General features: G+C 42.9%; 1 protein-coding gene across 5 annotated transcripts in view; it reads left to right on the forward strand.

The window, feature by feature from the left end:
- LOC145349758 (BTB/POZ domain-containing protein KCTD8-like) overlaps positions 1-13,384 on the forward strand; it is a 199,177-nt gene that overhangs the window by 131,053 nt on the left and 54,740 nt on the right. Inside the window, exon 4 of one of the 5 annotated variants that reach the window (XM_080198318.1) lies at positions 12,528-12,534. The exons of the other annotated variants lie outside the window; for them this stretch is intronic. Coding sequence (XP_080054444.1) covers positions 12,528-12,534 — 7 coding nt within the window. The remainder of the gene's footprint in view (positions 1-12,527; positions 12,535-13,384) is intronic. 5 annotated transcript variants of the gene reach the window in all.

Here is a 13,384-nt window from a genome sequence, read left to right on the forward strand (position 1 = left end):
AGGTGTATAAGATTTTGATGGGTATAGATAGAGTGAATGCAAGCAGGCTTTTTCCACTGAGGCTAGGGGAGAAAAAAAGCAGAGGGCATGGGTTCAGGGTGAAAGGAGAAAAGTTTAAAGGGAATATTAGTGGGGGCTTTCTTCACACAGAGAGTGGTGGAGGTGTGGAATGAGCTGCCGGATAAAGTGGTAAATGCGGGGTCACTTTTAACATTTAAGAAAAACTTGGACGGGTTCATGGATGAGAGGGGTGTGGAGGGATATGGTCCAAGTGCAGGTCAGTGGGACTAGGCAAAAAAAAATGGTTCGTCACAGACAAGAAGGGCCAAAAGGCCTGTTTCTGAGCTGTAATTTTCTATGGTGCTATGGTTCTAACTGGTGCACAAGGACACCCAGGTCCTGTTGCACACTCCCCTCTCCCAATTTACAGCCATTCAGGTGGTAACCTGCCTTCTTGTTTTTGCTTCCAAAGTAAACAACCTCACATTTATCCAAACCATATGGCATCTGCCATTGATTTACCCACTCAACCAATCTGTCCAGGTCATTCTGAAGGACATTTACATCGTCATCACAGTTCACCCTCCCACCCAACTTGGTATCATCTGCGAACTTTGACATGTTACATTTTGTTCCCTCATTCAAATCATTAGTATATATTGTGAATAACTGGGGTCCCAGCATCGATCCCTGTGGCACTCCACTAGTGACTGCCTGCCAATTTGAAAAGGCCTACTTTTTTTTTCCTCTCTGCCAACCAATTTTCTATCTATCTCAATATACTTCCCCCAATCCCATGCTCTTTAATCTTGTACAATAATCTCTTAAGCAGGACTTAGTCAAATGCTTTCTGAAAGTCAAAATATACTACATTGACTGGCTCCCCCTTGTCAACTCTATTAGTTACATCTTCCAAGAATCCCAACAGATTTGTCAAGCATGATTTCTCCTTCATAAATCTATTCAGAATCTGTCTGATCCTGCCACTGCTTTCTAAATGCTTCATTATAAAATCATTGATAATGGATTCAAGAAATTTCTCCACTACCAATGTTAGGCTTACTGGTCCTGTTTTCTCTCTAGCTCCCTTTTTGAATATTGCAGTGACATTAGTCGGCCTCAAATCTCCATGGACTGTTTCAGAGTGCATAGAATCTTGGAGGGTGACCACCAAGGTATCCACTACTTTCAGAGTCACTTCCTTAGGTACTTTGGGATGTAGATTATCAGACCCTGGGGATTTAGCCACCGTCAATCCCATCAATTTTTCCTAGCACCATTTCTTTACTAATGTTGATCTTCTTCAGTTCTTCCCTCTTATTAACTCTTGCATTCTCCAACATTCCTGGTATTTGATTTGTGCCCTCTTATGTGAAGACAGAACCAAATTACATATTCACTTTTTCAGGCATTTTTTTGTCGCCTATTGTACATTCCCCTGTTTCTGTCTGTAGAGGACCTATATTTGTCTTCACCAAACTCTTTCTCTTCATGTATCTATAGAAACTCTTAGTGTCAGTCTTTATGTTACCTGCAAGCTTACTTTCATACTGTATTGTCCCCCACTAATGTTTTTTGCTCCTTGGTACTTCTCAGCTCTATCCATACTGATGCCATGTTGTCAGTGCTAATATCTTTTCTCAATATTATGTTAATTTCCTCTTTAAGCAGCAGTGCCACTCAACCACCTTTTCGTTTATGCCTGTCCTTCCTAAATACTGAATACCCTGGGACATTCAATTCCCATCCCTGGTCACCCTGCAAACATGTTTCCATAATCCCAATTATATTGTACTCGTTTGTATCTATCTGCACAATTAGTTGTGCAGATAGATTTTATTTTATTGCAAATGCTCCATGCATTAAGGCACAGAGCCTTTAAGCTTGTCTTTTTCTGTGACATTAATGCATTCAATAAACAAAGACGTTTTTGGTATAAACAGGGTTTTATAACATATACCTTTGTAGGAAGATTGCCTTTATTTCCTACTTACTGTGAAATCTTAAAAGTGCTCTTTAAGCACACATTTATGATTCCATCATAAAAAGAACAGTGAAAGTGCAGCTCCAAAGTGACTCTTCAGCTGCAGATAGTTGAGATGCTAATAATTAATGCATGAAGACAACTTTGTTCCATTATTGGAGATTGTTTTCAAATGGTAGGCTGCTTACAGAATTTTTGTGGCAAACACAAACATCTGCTAAAGGATGATTATGTACGTTTTGAAGAGATTTACAATAAAATAAGTTGTTGTCATTCCCTGCCAGGAACTATAAAATAATTAATTTATCAGGTGCATGAATCTTTCTGGGGATTGATTAATGAGACCAAATGAAGATTTTTTGATCTGATTTATTACTGTCACATACATTGGTATACAGTGAAAAAAAATTGTTTCTGTGCACAATCCAGGCAAGCATATTGTTCATAGAGTACATAGGGAAGAAAGAAAGGAGAGGGTGTAGAATTTTGTGTTGCAGTCATAGCTAGGGTGTAGATTTGTAGGGATTCAATTGTAAGGGGAATAGATGTGATTTTCTGTGGCCACAAACGAGCCTCCAGATGGTATGTTGCCTCCCTAATGCGCAGATCAAGGATGTCTCGGAGTGGCTGCAGGACATTCTGAAGGGGAAGGGCGAACAACCAATGGTCAAAATATATGTTGGTACAAATGACATAGGTGAAAAAGGAGATGAGGTCCTAAAAGCTGAATATAGGGAACTAGGAAACAAGCTATGAATATGATGTGAGGAGGAGGGCTTCAGATTCCTGGTTCTGAGGGAGGTGGGACCTGCACAAACTGAACACGTTACACCTGGGCAGAATCAGGACTGATGTCCTTCGCTGGAGTGGGCGGAGTGGGGGGGGTGCGGAGTTGGGGTTAGGGTTTGGGGGTGGGGTGGTGATGGAAGGGGTGATACTTGCTAGAATGGTTAGGAGGGTTTAAACTAATATGGCAGGAGGATGGGAACCCTTGCAAGGATTCAGAGCAGGGGGAGTTAAGGACAAGAAGAAAAGACAGCAAGGAGAATAAGGAAAATAATAGCCAGAGAAATCAAGGGCCAGTGTCAGATAAGGGCCGAGTAAAAATATTAGGAAAGAGAAAAGAAACGTTAAAAGTGCCCACCTTAAGGTTTTGCCCCTGAATGCTCAGAGTATTTGAAACAAAATGGATGAATTAGTTGCACAGATAGATGTAAAGGGGTATGGTATAGTTGGTATTACATGGAGACATGGTTCCAAGATGGCCAAGGATGGGAGTTAAACATTGAGGACTATTCAGTGTTTAGGAAAGATAGACAGAAAGGAAAATGTGGTGGAATTTCATTGTTGATTAAAAATGATATTGATATAATAGTGAGGAAAGATATTAGCATAGCTGATGTGGAATCTGAATGGGTCGAGTTAAGAAACAACAAAGGGCAAATAACATTTGTGGGGGCGGTAATGTTGGGAAAAACATTATTAGACAGGAAATCAGACATGCACGTGTTGAAGGAAGATCTTTAATCTGCATGTAGATTGGGAGAGTCAAATTAGTCACAGTACAATAAAGAAGGAATTTCTGGAATGCATACAGGATAGTTTTCTGGAGCAATATGTTGAGGAATCAACAAGAAGCAAGCCATCTTGGACTGAGTGTTGTGCAATGAGAAAGGATTAGTTGGCAATCTAATTGTGAGAGAATTCTTGGAGACGAGTTACCATAAGATGGTAGAATTCTTTGTCAAGGTGGACAGTGATGTGACTGATTCTGAGACCAGCATCCTGAATCTCAGTAAAGTAAACAATGATGGTATGAGGCGTGAATTAGCCATGATGGACTGCAAAATATTACTAAAAGGAAAGAATGGAAAGGCAATGGCAGGCATTTAAAGAATGAATAGGTGAACTCCAGAAATTGTTTATTCCTGTTTGGAGCAAGAATGGTAAGGGAATGGTAATCATGGCTTACAAGGGAAATTAGGGATAGTATCTGATTCAAGGAAGAAGTGTACAAATTGGCAAGAAAAGACAATAAGCTTAAGGATTGGGAGCAGTCTAAAATTCAGGAAAAGAGGACCAAGAGATTGATTCAGAAGCGAAAAATAGAGTATGAAAGTGAGCTAGCAGGAAAGTTAAAGCATAGGGGATTGCAGATAACGTGTTGCGATGGATAGAAAGCTGGTTAGCAAACAGGAAGCAAAGAGTTAGCGTAAATGGGTCTTTTTCTGATTGGCTGTAAGTGACTAGTGGGTTCCACAGGGATCTGTGCTAGGACCCCAGCTGTTCACGTTATATATTAATGATTTGGAAGAGGCAACTGAATGTATTATCTCCAAACTTTTAGGTGATACAAAATTGGGTGAGAGGGTGAGCAGTGAGGAGGATGCAGAGATGTTGCAGTGTGATTTGGACAGACTGAGTGTATGGGTATGTGCAGCTCTGATGCATGTAATGTGGTTAAATATTAGGTTATCCACTTTGGTAACAATAATAAGAAGACAGATTATTACTTGAATGGGTGGAAATTGAGAGCTGTGGATACTCAATGAGATCTTGGAGTCCTTATGCGTCAGTTGCTGTAAGTAAGTGCGCAGGTACAGCAGGCAGTAAAGAAGGCAAATAGTATGTTGTCCTTCACAATGACAGGACTTGAATATAGGGATGGGGATGTTTTGTTGCAATTGTGTAGAACATTGGTGAGACCACATCTGGAGTATTGTGTGCAGTTCTGGTGTCCTTATCTGAGGAAGGATGTCCTTGCTGTAGAGCAAGTGCTTGAAGGCTTACCAGGCTGATTCCTGGGATGTCAGGTCCATCATATGAGGAGAGATTAAGTTGGTTAGGATTATATTCACTGGAGTTTAGAAGATTGAGAGGAGATCTCATGGAAACTTATAAAATACTAACAGGGTTAGACAGGGTAAATTCAGAAAGAATGTTCCCAATAGTGAGGGAGTCCAGCACTAGGAGTCATAGTTTGAGGATAAGGGGTAAACTCATGAATAAATATTCTGATGCACTGATGTTGATCGACATTAGAAGAGTTTTGCAAACATTTTACAATTTCAAGCAATGGTGCTAGATCTTGACGAGGAGGTCAGAGGAGTTGTTTGGCCCATCAGGTGAAAGCAACGGGGTTATAGTTGCAGTCTCTGTTGGGCTGCAGAGGGAGGAGGAGGAAGAGGAAGATGAGGAAGGGAAGAGCTATCGGGGACGCCTTCACTACAGACAGGCTTTCTGTGAGCCAAGATTGAGATTTTACCAGAAGGCAGATGCTGGGCTGAGGGTTAGGTTGGTGGGGTGCGATAAAATGCCACAGGGTATCGTTGGGACTGATTCTCTTTGCAGTCATGCCATCAGGGACTTCCGATCCCTGGGAACATCAGCAGCTAGGCTATCTATCAACCAGAGTCAGGCAGCCAATTTGGCCAACTAAAGACCCAATTAATGACAATGGACTGTATGTTACATCTCCCCACTGACATGTTTTCGGTGGGGGTAACACAAAATAGGGAAAATGCCAATCCCACTACCTTGTTGTCCATCCTCTAGTTCACTCCATAACACAGCAGCCCACTCACAATCTTTAAATAAATAATTGAGGGTCAAGTGCCCTCATTAACAGGCCAATTGACCTGAAAATATGGTGGTCATGCCATAACAGGGTGGGCACTGGCATTTGGGCAGGTGTGGACATGCTGGTTTCTAAAATATTTTTAAAGAATGGGATGGAAGGGGTGGTACTATATTCTTCCTACCCACCTACATGCCAAAACCCAACAATCCCACCCCGCCCAATACCCTAGACTCACCTTACATTGGGAGCCATGAACCTTCACCTTGGCCGTCTTTCATTTCCAGCAATGCACACCAGTGCACTCTTGATGCTGCCATGACTACTGCAGCTTCCAGCCAATTGGACTGTGCATCAGTCTAAAGGATGGGACTTCCTCCCCAGTGAGGGGCAGGAGTCTCATTAGCAGGCTACTTAGCCCACCTACAGCATGTTATAGCTGCACGAAGGACTGGCTCCACCCTGACTTAACTTTTGGGGGTGTGAACTGACCGCTCCCCTGTAATATTCAGCATAATTTTCCTGAGCCACCAGTATTTTTCCGGCAGCACATTGGGAAGTCACTATTGGGTCCATTGCATCAAGTGGTTTCAAGACCCAAGGACATGATCAGTGACAGCAATGACCCACACCACAGCCTCAACATTGTCACCGGAGGGGTTCCCTCTCCGAAAAATGACATGTCTTCTTTCTCTGAAAGGATGATTCCATCTTATTATCTTTGCTGCATCAGAGCGGACACCTCTCTTCTTGGCACTGCCAAGGTTTCTGAGCTTCTGGCCTTCTGACTATGAAACACCCATCTGCTGTCATGAATTAACCAACTCAGAGGCTGTTTCTGGAAAGATAGCCTGTGTGGGCTGGGGATTCTCACCTCATCTTGAACTCAGGACTTAACCCCTTCTGAGAAAATCTCACCTGAGACATTAACCAACCTGAGACATCAAGCAAACTTCATGGTTGTTCCACAAATCCCCGACCTTCAATCCATCTGCTAAATACCATCAGAGTGTCCACTTGTTCAAAATCCTAACAGAAAAGCCACCAGCCAAATACCGTAAAAAGCTTGTTCACCAACATTTTCAATAACAAACAGAAAGCTGAACTTCTAATCCTTGTACATTCTTATGGTGCCTTTTCCTGTGCTAGTGCTCCTACACAGTGCTAGATCCTGTGACTGCAACATGATTGATAAAAGGATGCTGACTTTCACTGAGGGAGACTGCAGATGACCTTTCAGGACGACCCCAGCTCTGGGTCTTGTGGGCATGGCTTGACTGCAAGATCTCAGCATGGGCAGCTTAGGTCAGGGCTGGCTGGCTGAGTGAGTGCAGCAAGTGGAATGGCAGCGGTGGGAGCAAGAATGTTTCCAATTCTGAGAGGACAGCAGATTCCCTGCTGGGCTGTTCACTGAAAACATTTAGGCCAGACAGCATAAGGTTCATGTGCTACCTCCTCAATGGGACCACACAAGGGCAGATTGTGCATTGCAACCCCAACCCTAAAGCCCAAAAATAGGCCTTGATAAATTATTTCCCCGGTGTCTTGCATTGAATGCGAGTTAAACAGGTGATTCGGTTGAAAACTGCAGTTAGGTCACCTTGGAGGCTCTTTAACACAGGAAGTGTCCAGAGGTAATCGCCTCCAAAATGACTACACATTATTATTTATATGTTAAAAATTTTCAGCACTGATGTATTTGGCAAATGTCTTTATCATCCGAAATCATCTGTAGTCAGCTTTTTCCTGTTTGAGATTCACAGGCTGAGTTGCAGTCAATGATATTTGACACTATCAAATATTCTAAAGCTAACCTCAAAGGTATCCGAAATTGCAATCAAGGTGTAACAACCAAACTGGTTCATCTAGTGCAAAGGCAATCATTTATAATGTGCTGGAGCTGAACAATTTCTGCATTTAAATATGTGGCGAATTGAATCATTTATGCACAGAAAATATATGTAGCACCTAATCAAGTGAATGTGCCATAGTTCTCTACTTACACTCTGATTATAATCTGGATCTCTGGTGCATGCAGATATGGCAGCTTTATTGATTGAATTTTCTGCATATGTATTGAAAGACAGATTGAGCAGTGAGACCATGCAGCAGAAACCTGTGCCAGATGCAAATAATAATCACGTCTTTTGTTGCCTGTTGTGCTCAGCAGTCCCACAAGTGCTTATAATAGCAGAGTCAGGGTCGGGCATATGGGAAGTAAAATTTCCACATGACAAACTTTATACATGCTGAAAAATGTCTCAGTCTCAATAGAATTACAAAGGCTAACAAAAAGCTGTTGATGGCTGTGTTCAAAAAAAGGAATAGTGATGGCACAAGTGTTGATTGATGTGAGGGCAGATTTTTGTAGGTTGCAGTACTTTTTCCAGGGTGTTGCATCCAATTTTAACAATAGTCCAAATAAGTCAACGAAGCAACTAGCACCATAGGTGGCACGATGGCACATCATGATAGTTATTCATATCTCCATTGGATGTGCCAAAGTGTTGGGACTGGAAAGGTGAAAATGAAGTGAATTTGCATTGGGAAGCGGAACAGAGACTATAAACTTTACTGCTCTTTTTAAATGCTCAAAATATATTTTAACCCCTGGGAGCTGTGAAGGGGGCAGGAAAGAAATGAAAAGGAAAACTGAAGTGAAAGGAAAAATATTATTGTACATGCATTAGATTAAACTCATGGACTGGGTTAGCACAGCACTTGAGGTTATGAGGTAGATGTGCCAAGGCCTTCAGATCCTTACAATGCAGATGGAGGCCATTCAGCACATCGAATCTGTACCAACTCTCCCACAGAGCATTTTACCCCCACCCTATTTCCTTAACCCTTTGTATTTATGCCACCCAATCCACCTAACCTACACATCTTTGGACTGTGGGAAGAAACTAGAGCACCCAGAGGAAACTCACACAGATGGGGAGAACATGTAAACTCCACACAAAATTTCACCTAGGGCTGGACGCGAGCCTGGGTCTCTGGCACTGTGCAGCAGCAATGCTGACCACTGTGCCTCTCTACAAAAACTTTAACCTCTGAATAATGGCAGCTGACATCAGGCCTTGTGTTCAAATCTCTGTAGATAATCTACTGCAGAGATAATCCCTGACAGATCCCAGTGATCCCATTCCACTCAACTTCATCAGGGCATCAATGACTATCCTCATCCTCTGGCCTATTGCGACGCCGATATTGGCCACTGCTCTCAATGGCTTTGTCAGTACTGGACAGCTGCCAGCCTCTGATTGGCTGGTAGATCTGGGACTCAGAATATACACCTGGCACCAAGATGTCAGCCCAGTGGAGCCAGGAATCTGGATGGCAACCAGAAGGTTGCCTATTTGGTACCTAATCCCAAATGGTCATGGCCACCGACTCTTTAGTTAGTAGTTGGGCCCACTGCTACAACTATTAAATTCTGCCCATAAGGAAAGATTCAAGGGGAGCACAGTGGCACAATGGTTAACACTGCTGCCTCACAGCGCCAGGGGCCTGGATTTGATTTCCGGCTTGGGTCACTGTCTGTGCGGAATCCGTATGTTCTCTTCGTGTCTGCATGGGCATCCTCTGGGTGCTCCGGTTTCCTCCTACACTCCAAAGATGTGCCGGTTAGGTGGATTGGTCATGCTAAATTGCCCTTAGTGTCCTGGAATGCGTAGGTTGAAGAGATTAGTGGGGCAAATATGCGTGCGGGTTTACAGGGGTTGGGCCAGGGTGGGATTGCTGTTGTTGCTGACTTGATGGCGAGGGGGAAGGGGGCGGTCCGCTGCCACTCCGCCTGAAATCAGTAGGGGAGGGGAAGGGAGGTCCGCTGCCACTCTGCCTGAGATCAGTGCAGGGGAAAGGGGGTCTACTGCCGCTCTACCTGAAATTGGTGGGGGAGGGGGCAGGGAAGAGTGAGGGGGGGGTCTGTGATTAGTCTGGGTGGTGAAGGGTGGGGGGATAAGGGGGGCAGTAATGTTGTGAGGGTGGGGCAATGTCTGTGGGGGCCAGGAGGAGGCATTATCCAGCCTGGAAGGGATGTGGCAGGGAAGCAGTATTCTATCATTTATTTTGTGCGCGTGCGCAGTTGGAGGCATTGATCGGAGCTGCAGGGTTTCGGGCGCGTTAAGCCCTGCCTATAGGCTTGTGCAGAACGATTCGGAATCGCTGATATTTTTGAGACAGAGTGCATATGGGGGCGCCTGAGAATGGGTCTAAAAGTCAGATCTAAAACACGCGGTTTCAAGTCTGCGCAGCACTTAGAATCAAAATGGTAAAGTAGGGCCCTATGACTCTATGATTCTATTAGACAAATGGTTTCACAAAGAGATTTATCAATACATCATTCAAAAGGACACTGTAGAACTGATTGTTAAACTATAGAAAGAGAATGCGATGAAAACAAGAAAATGGAATTCTTTTGAAGTACTTTTGAAAAAATGGGGGAAGGATTGTGTAAAATTGGCCTTTGAGACATGTGCAAATTCACCACCAGCTGAAAAGTGTCCCTCTGTGCTAAATTTTTGTTTGTGCAATTTACTGCTACCAGATTATACATTCTAAAGCAAAACACTATGGAAACAAAGATTCTGATCATTTAAATTAAAGCCACAATCATTCCAAAAACACTGCAATCAGAAAAATAATTTGTGACTATCCCTTATGTAATGACATCCCATTCTGGTTGTGGCATTGCTGGTAGCTGCCTGGATTAGTCCTACCTAGAGATTCTTATTGAAATTCCCTAAGGGAATTTGATAAGGTAGCCAGGAGGTTGTTTCTACTTGTGGGAGAGACTAAAATTATAGGACACAGTTTAAGAATAAAGGATTTACCGTTTTAAGACTGAGATGAGAAGTTTTTTTTTCTCTCATGTGGTCCTTAGTGGGTGGAATTCTCTTCCCCAAAAACCAGTGGAGGCTGAGTCATTGAATTTACTTGAGGTAGACAGATATTTGATAGATAATGGAGCCAAAGGTTATATGGCCAGATAAGAAAGTGAAGTGGAGACATAACCAGATCAGCCATAATCATTACGGTGGCAAAGTGGTTAGCATTGCTGCCTTGCAGTGCCAGGAACCTGTGTTTGATTCCTGGCTTGGGTCACTGGCTGTGTGGAGACTGCACATTCTCCCCGTTTCTGTGTGGTTTTATTCCGGGTGCTCCAGTTTCCTTCCACAGTCCGAAAGACTTGTAGGTTAGGCGCGTTGGCCATGCTAAATTCTCCCTCAGTGTACCCAAACAGGCACTAGAGTGTTGGGGTCTAGGGGATTTTCACAGTAACTTCTTTGCAGTGTTAATGTAAGCCTACTTGTGATATTAATAAATAAATAGTGATCTTATTCAATGAAGAAGCAGGCTTGAAGGGCTGCTCCTACTCCTAAATCCTATGTCCCTTCATTCCCAAATTATCATCAGGTGCTAACGAGGCTGCCTTATGAAAATGACACAGCCAAGCATCAAGATGGAAGGATGATCTCTGAAGTTATGATGTTTTTTCCTTCTTCAGCTCTTCTATTTCTGTTTCTATTAGGACTATCCTTCACCTCTCTGTTTAAAATTGATGCTCTTAACCATTTTCATAAACTGACTGGACAACTTAGTTTTTGAGGTCCCACTCCTAACTCTTTTTTTAAACTTAGAAAATTAGCTTCATAAAATTTTAAGATATATGAACAGAAATAGTTCATTCAGCCCCTTGATCCTGCTCTGCCATTCAATAGGATCATGGCTGATCCTTTCCTGCCCTTTCTGTGTAACCTCTGATTCCCTCACTGATCAAAAATCTGTCTCAGCTTTAAACTCTTCCCCCCAGCTCTCTGTGACAAGGAATTACAAAGACTTACAACCCTTTGAGAGATAGCCCCTTAAGAATCCTATGGCTGGAATTCTACCATCCCATCCCCCAGAGGAATCAGAGGGGGGGGGGGGGCAGACAATGGAAAGGTCCATTGACCTTGGGTGGGATTTTATAGTTTTGGGACTACCAGGCCATAAAATCCCTACAGTGTTTCAATGAGATCATTTCTCATTCTTCTCAATTCCAACAAGTAGAGTTCCAACCGGTTTAACCTTGCTTCGTAAGACAATCCCTCCGTATCAGGGATCATCTTAGTGAACCTTCTCTGAACTGCCTCCAATGAATTAATATCTTTCTTTAAATAAGGGCACCAAAACTGTTCTCAGTACTCCAGATATGGTTTCACCAGTACCTTATACCGTTGTAGCACAACTCCCCTACTCTTATACACCCCTTGAAATAAAGGCCAACATTCCGTTACCTCCCGCACCTGCGTGCTAGCGTCTGTGCTTCATGCTTAGGTATCTCTAAGTCCCTTTGTGTTGCAGCTTTCTGTAGCTTTTATCCATTTAAATAATACTCTGTTCTTTTGTTCTCTCTTCCAGAAGAGAGTTTGTTCTCTCTTCCTCCATTTGCCAACATTTGGCCCTCCTACTAAACCTATCAATATCTGTTTGTATCTGTAAACTGTTTGTATCTCTCGCACAACTTACCTTTCCACCTATTTTTGTGTCATCTGTACATTTGGCTACAGTACATTCACTTCCTTCCTCCAAGTCATTAATACGTATTGTAAACATTTGTGGCCCCCACTGGTTACAGGTCGCCAATCTGAAAGAGAATCTCTTATTCCCACTCACTGATTCCTGCCATTAGCCAATTGTCTATCCACACCAATGTACTACTTCCAACACCATGTGCTCTTATTTATAACAATCTTTTGTGAGCTACCTTGTCAAATGCCTTCTGTAAAATCAAATACAACACATCTACTGGTTCCCCTCTATCCCCTCTGGTTGAGACTTCCATGAAAATCTCTAATAAAAATTAGTCAGAATTTCCCTTTCCATGCTTAGTCTGTTTGATTAGATTATGATTGATTCCAACATTTTACCAAAAATAGATGTTAGGCTAATCGGCCTATAGATACCTACTTTTATGAATAGAGGGACAGTAGTTTACAAGCTACTCTCAATCCTCATTTCTCTTAACATTTCATAGTTTTTCATAATCTTTCCTTGTAACTTCTATAACTCAGGTGGAGATCAGTGTGGTGGGGATTTGAGGCGGGTGAAAGACCAAATGCCATCATCAGTGAGAGACCACTTAACTTTAACTGCCATTCTTCATTTACATGTTGCCAACTGACCTCCTAGTTGAGGCCACTAAATGGCCAGGGAGCCAAATTTCAAGTGGTAATGGGCCTTGATGTCAGTAACATATGTGGAGAGGAGGTAGAGAGAGATGACTGGGAAAGGGGAGGCCCAATATTTCCCTGCAGGACCTGGAGGAACAATCCAGCTTCTCGTGGGTCACACAGATTTAACCTAAATGGCAGAAAAACAAAGTGACATTTGAATTTTCGGCACAGCAGCCAGCCCTATACCATGTATGACTGTGTCTTCTGGTTATTGATGCAACGCTTAATACAACTTTTAATTCTTACATGGGATGTGGGTGCCGCTAGCAAGGCCAGACTTTATTGCTCATCTCTAATTGCCCTTGAGAAGGTGGCAGTGAGCTGCCTTCTTGAACCACTGCAGGCCATGCGGTCTAGGTACATCCACAGCACTGTTACAAAGGGACTTCCAGGATTTTGACTGAGCTACAGTGAAGGAACGCTGACCTGGTTCCAAGTCAGGATGGCTTGTGACTCGGAGGGAAACTCACAGATGGTGGTGTTCCACTACATCTGCTGCTCTTGTCCTTCCAAGCGAAAACCACAGGCTAAAATTGCAGTCAGCCTGTTGGGGATCACATTAAGGACATGGTGGTAAGCATGTTAATACTACTTTAACCCTGA

This window comes from Carcharhinus amblyrhynchos, chromosome 1, assembly GCF_965287045.1.
Source record: "Carcharhinus amblyrhynchos chromosome 1, sCarAmb.v2.hapA, whole genome shotgun sequence".
Classification (NCBI taxonomy): domain Eukaryota; kingdom Metazoa; phylum Chordata; class Chondrichthyes; order Carcharhiniformes; family Carcharhinidae; genus Carcharhinus; species Carcharhinus amblyrhynchos.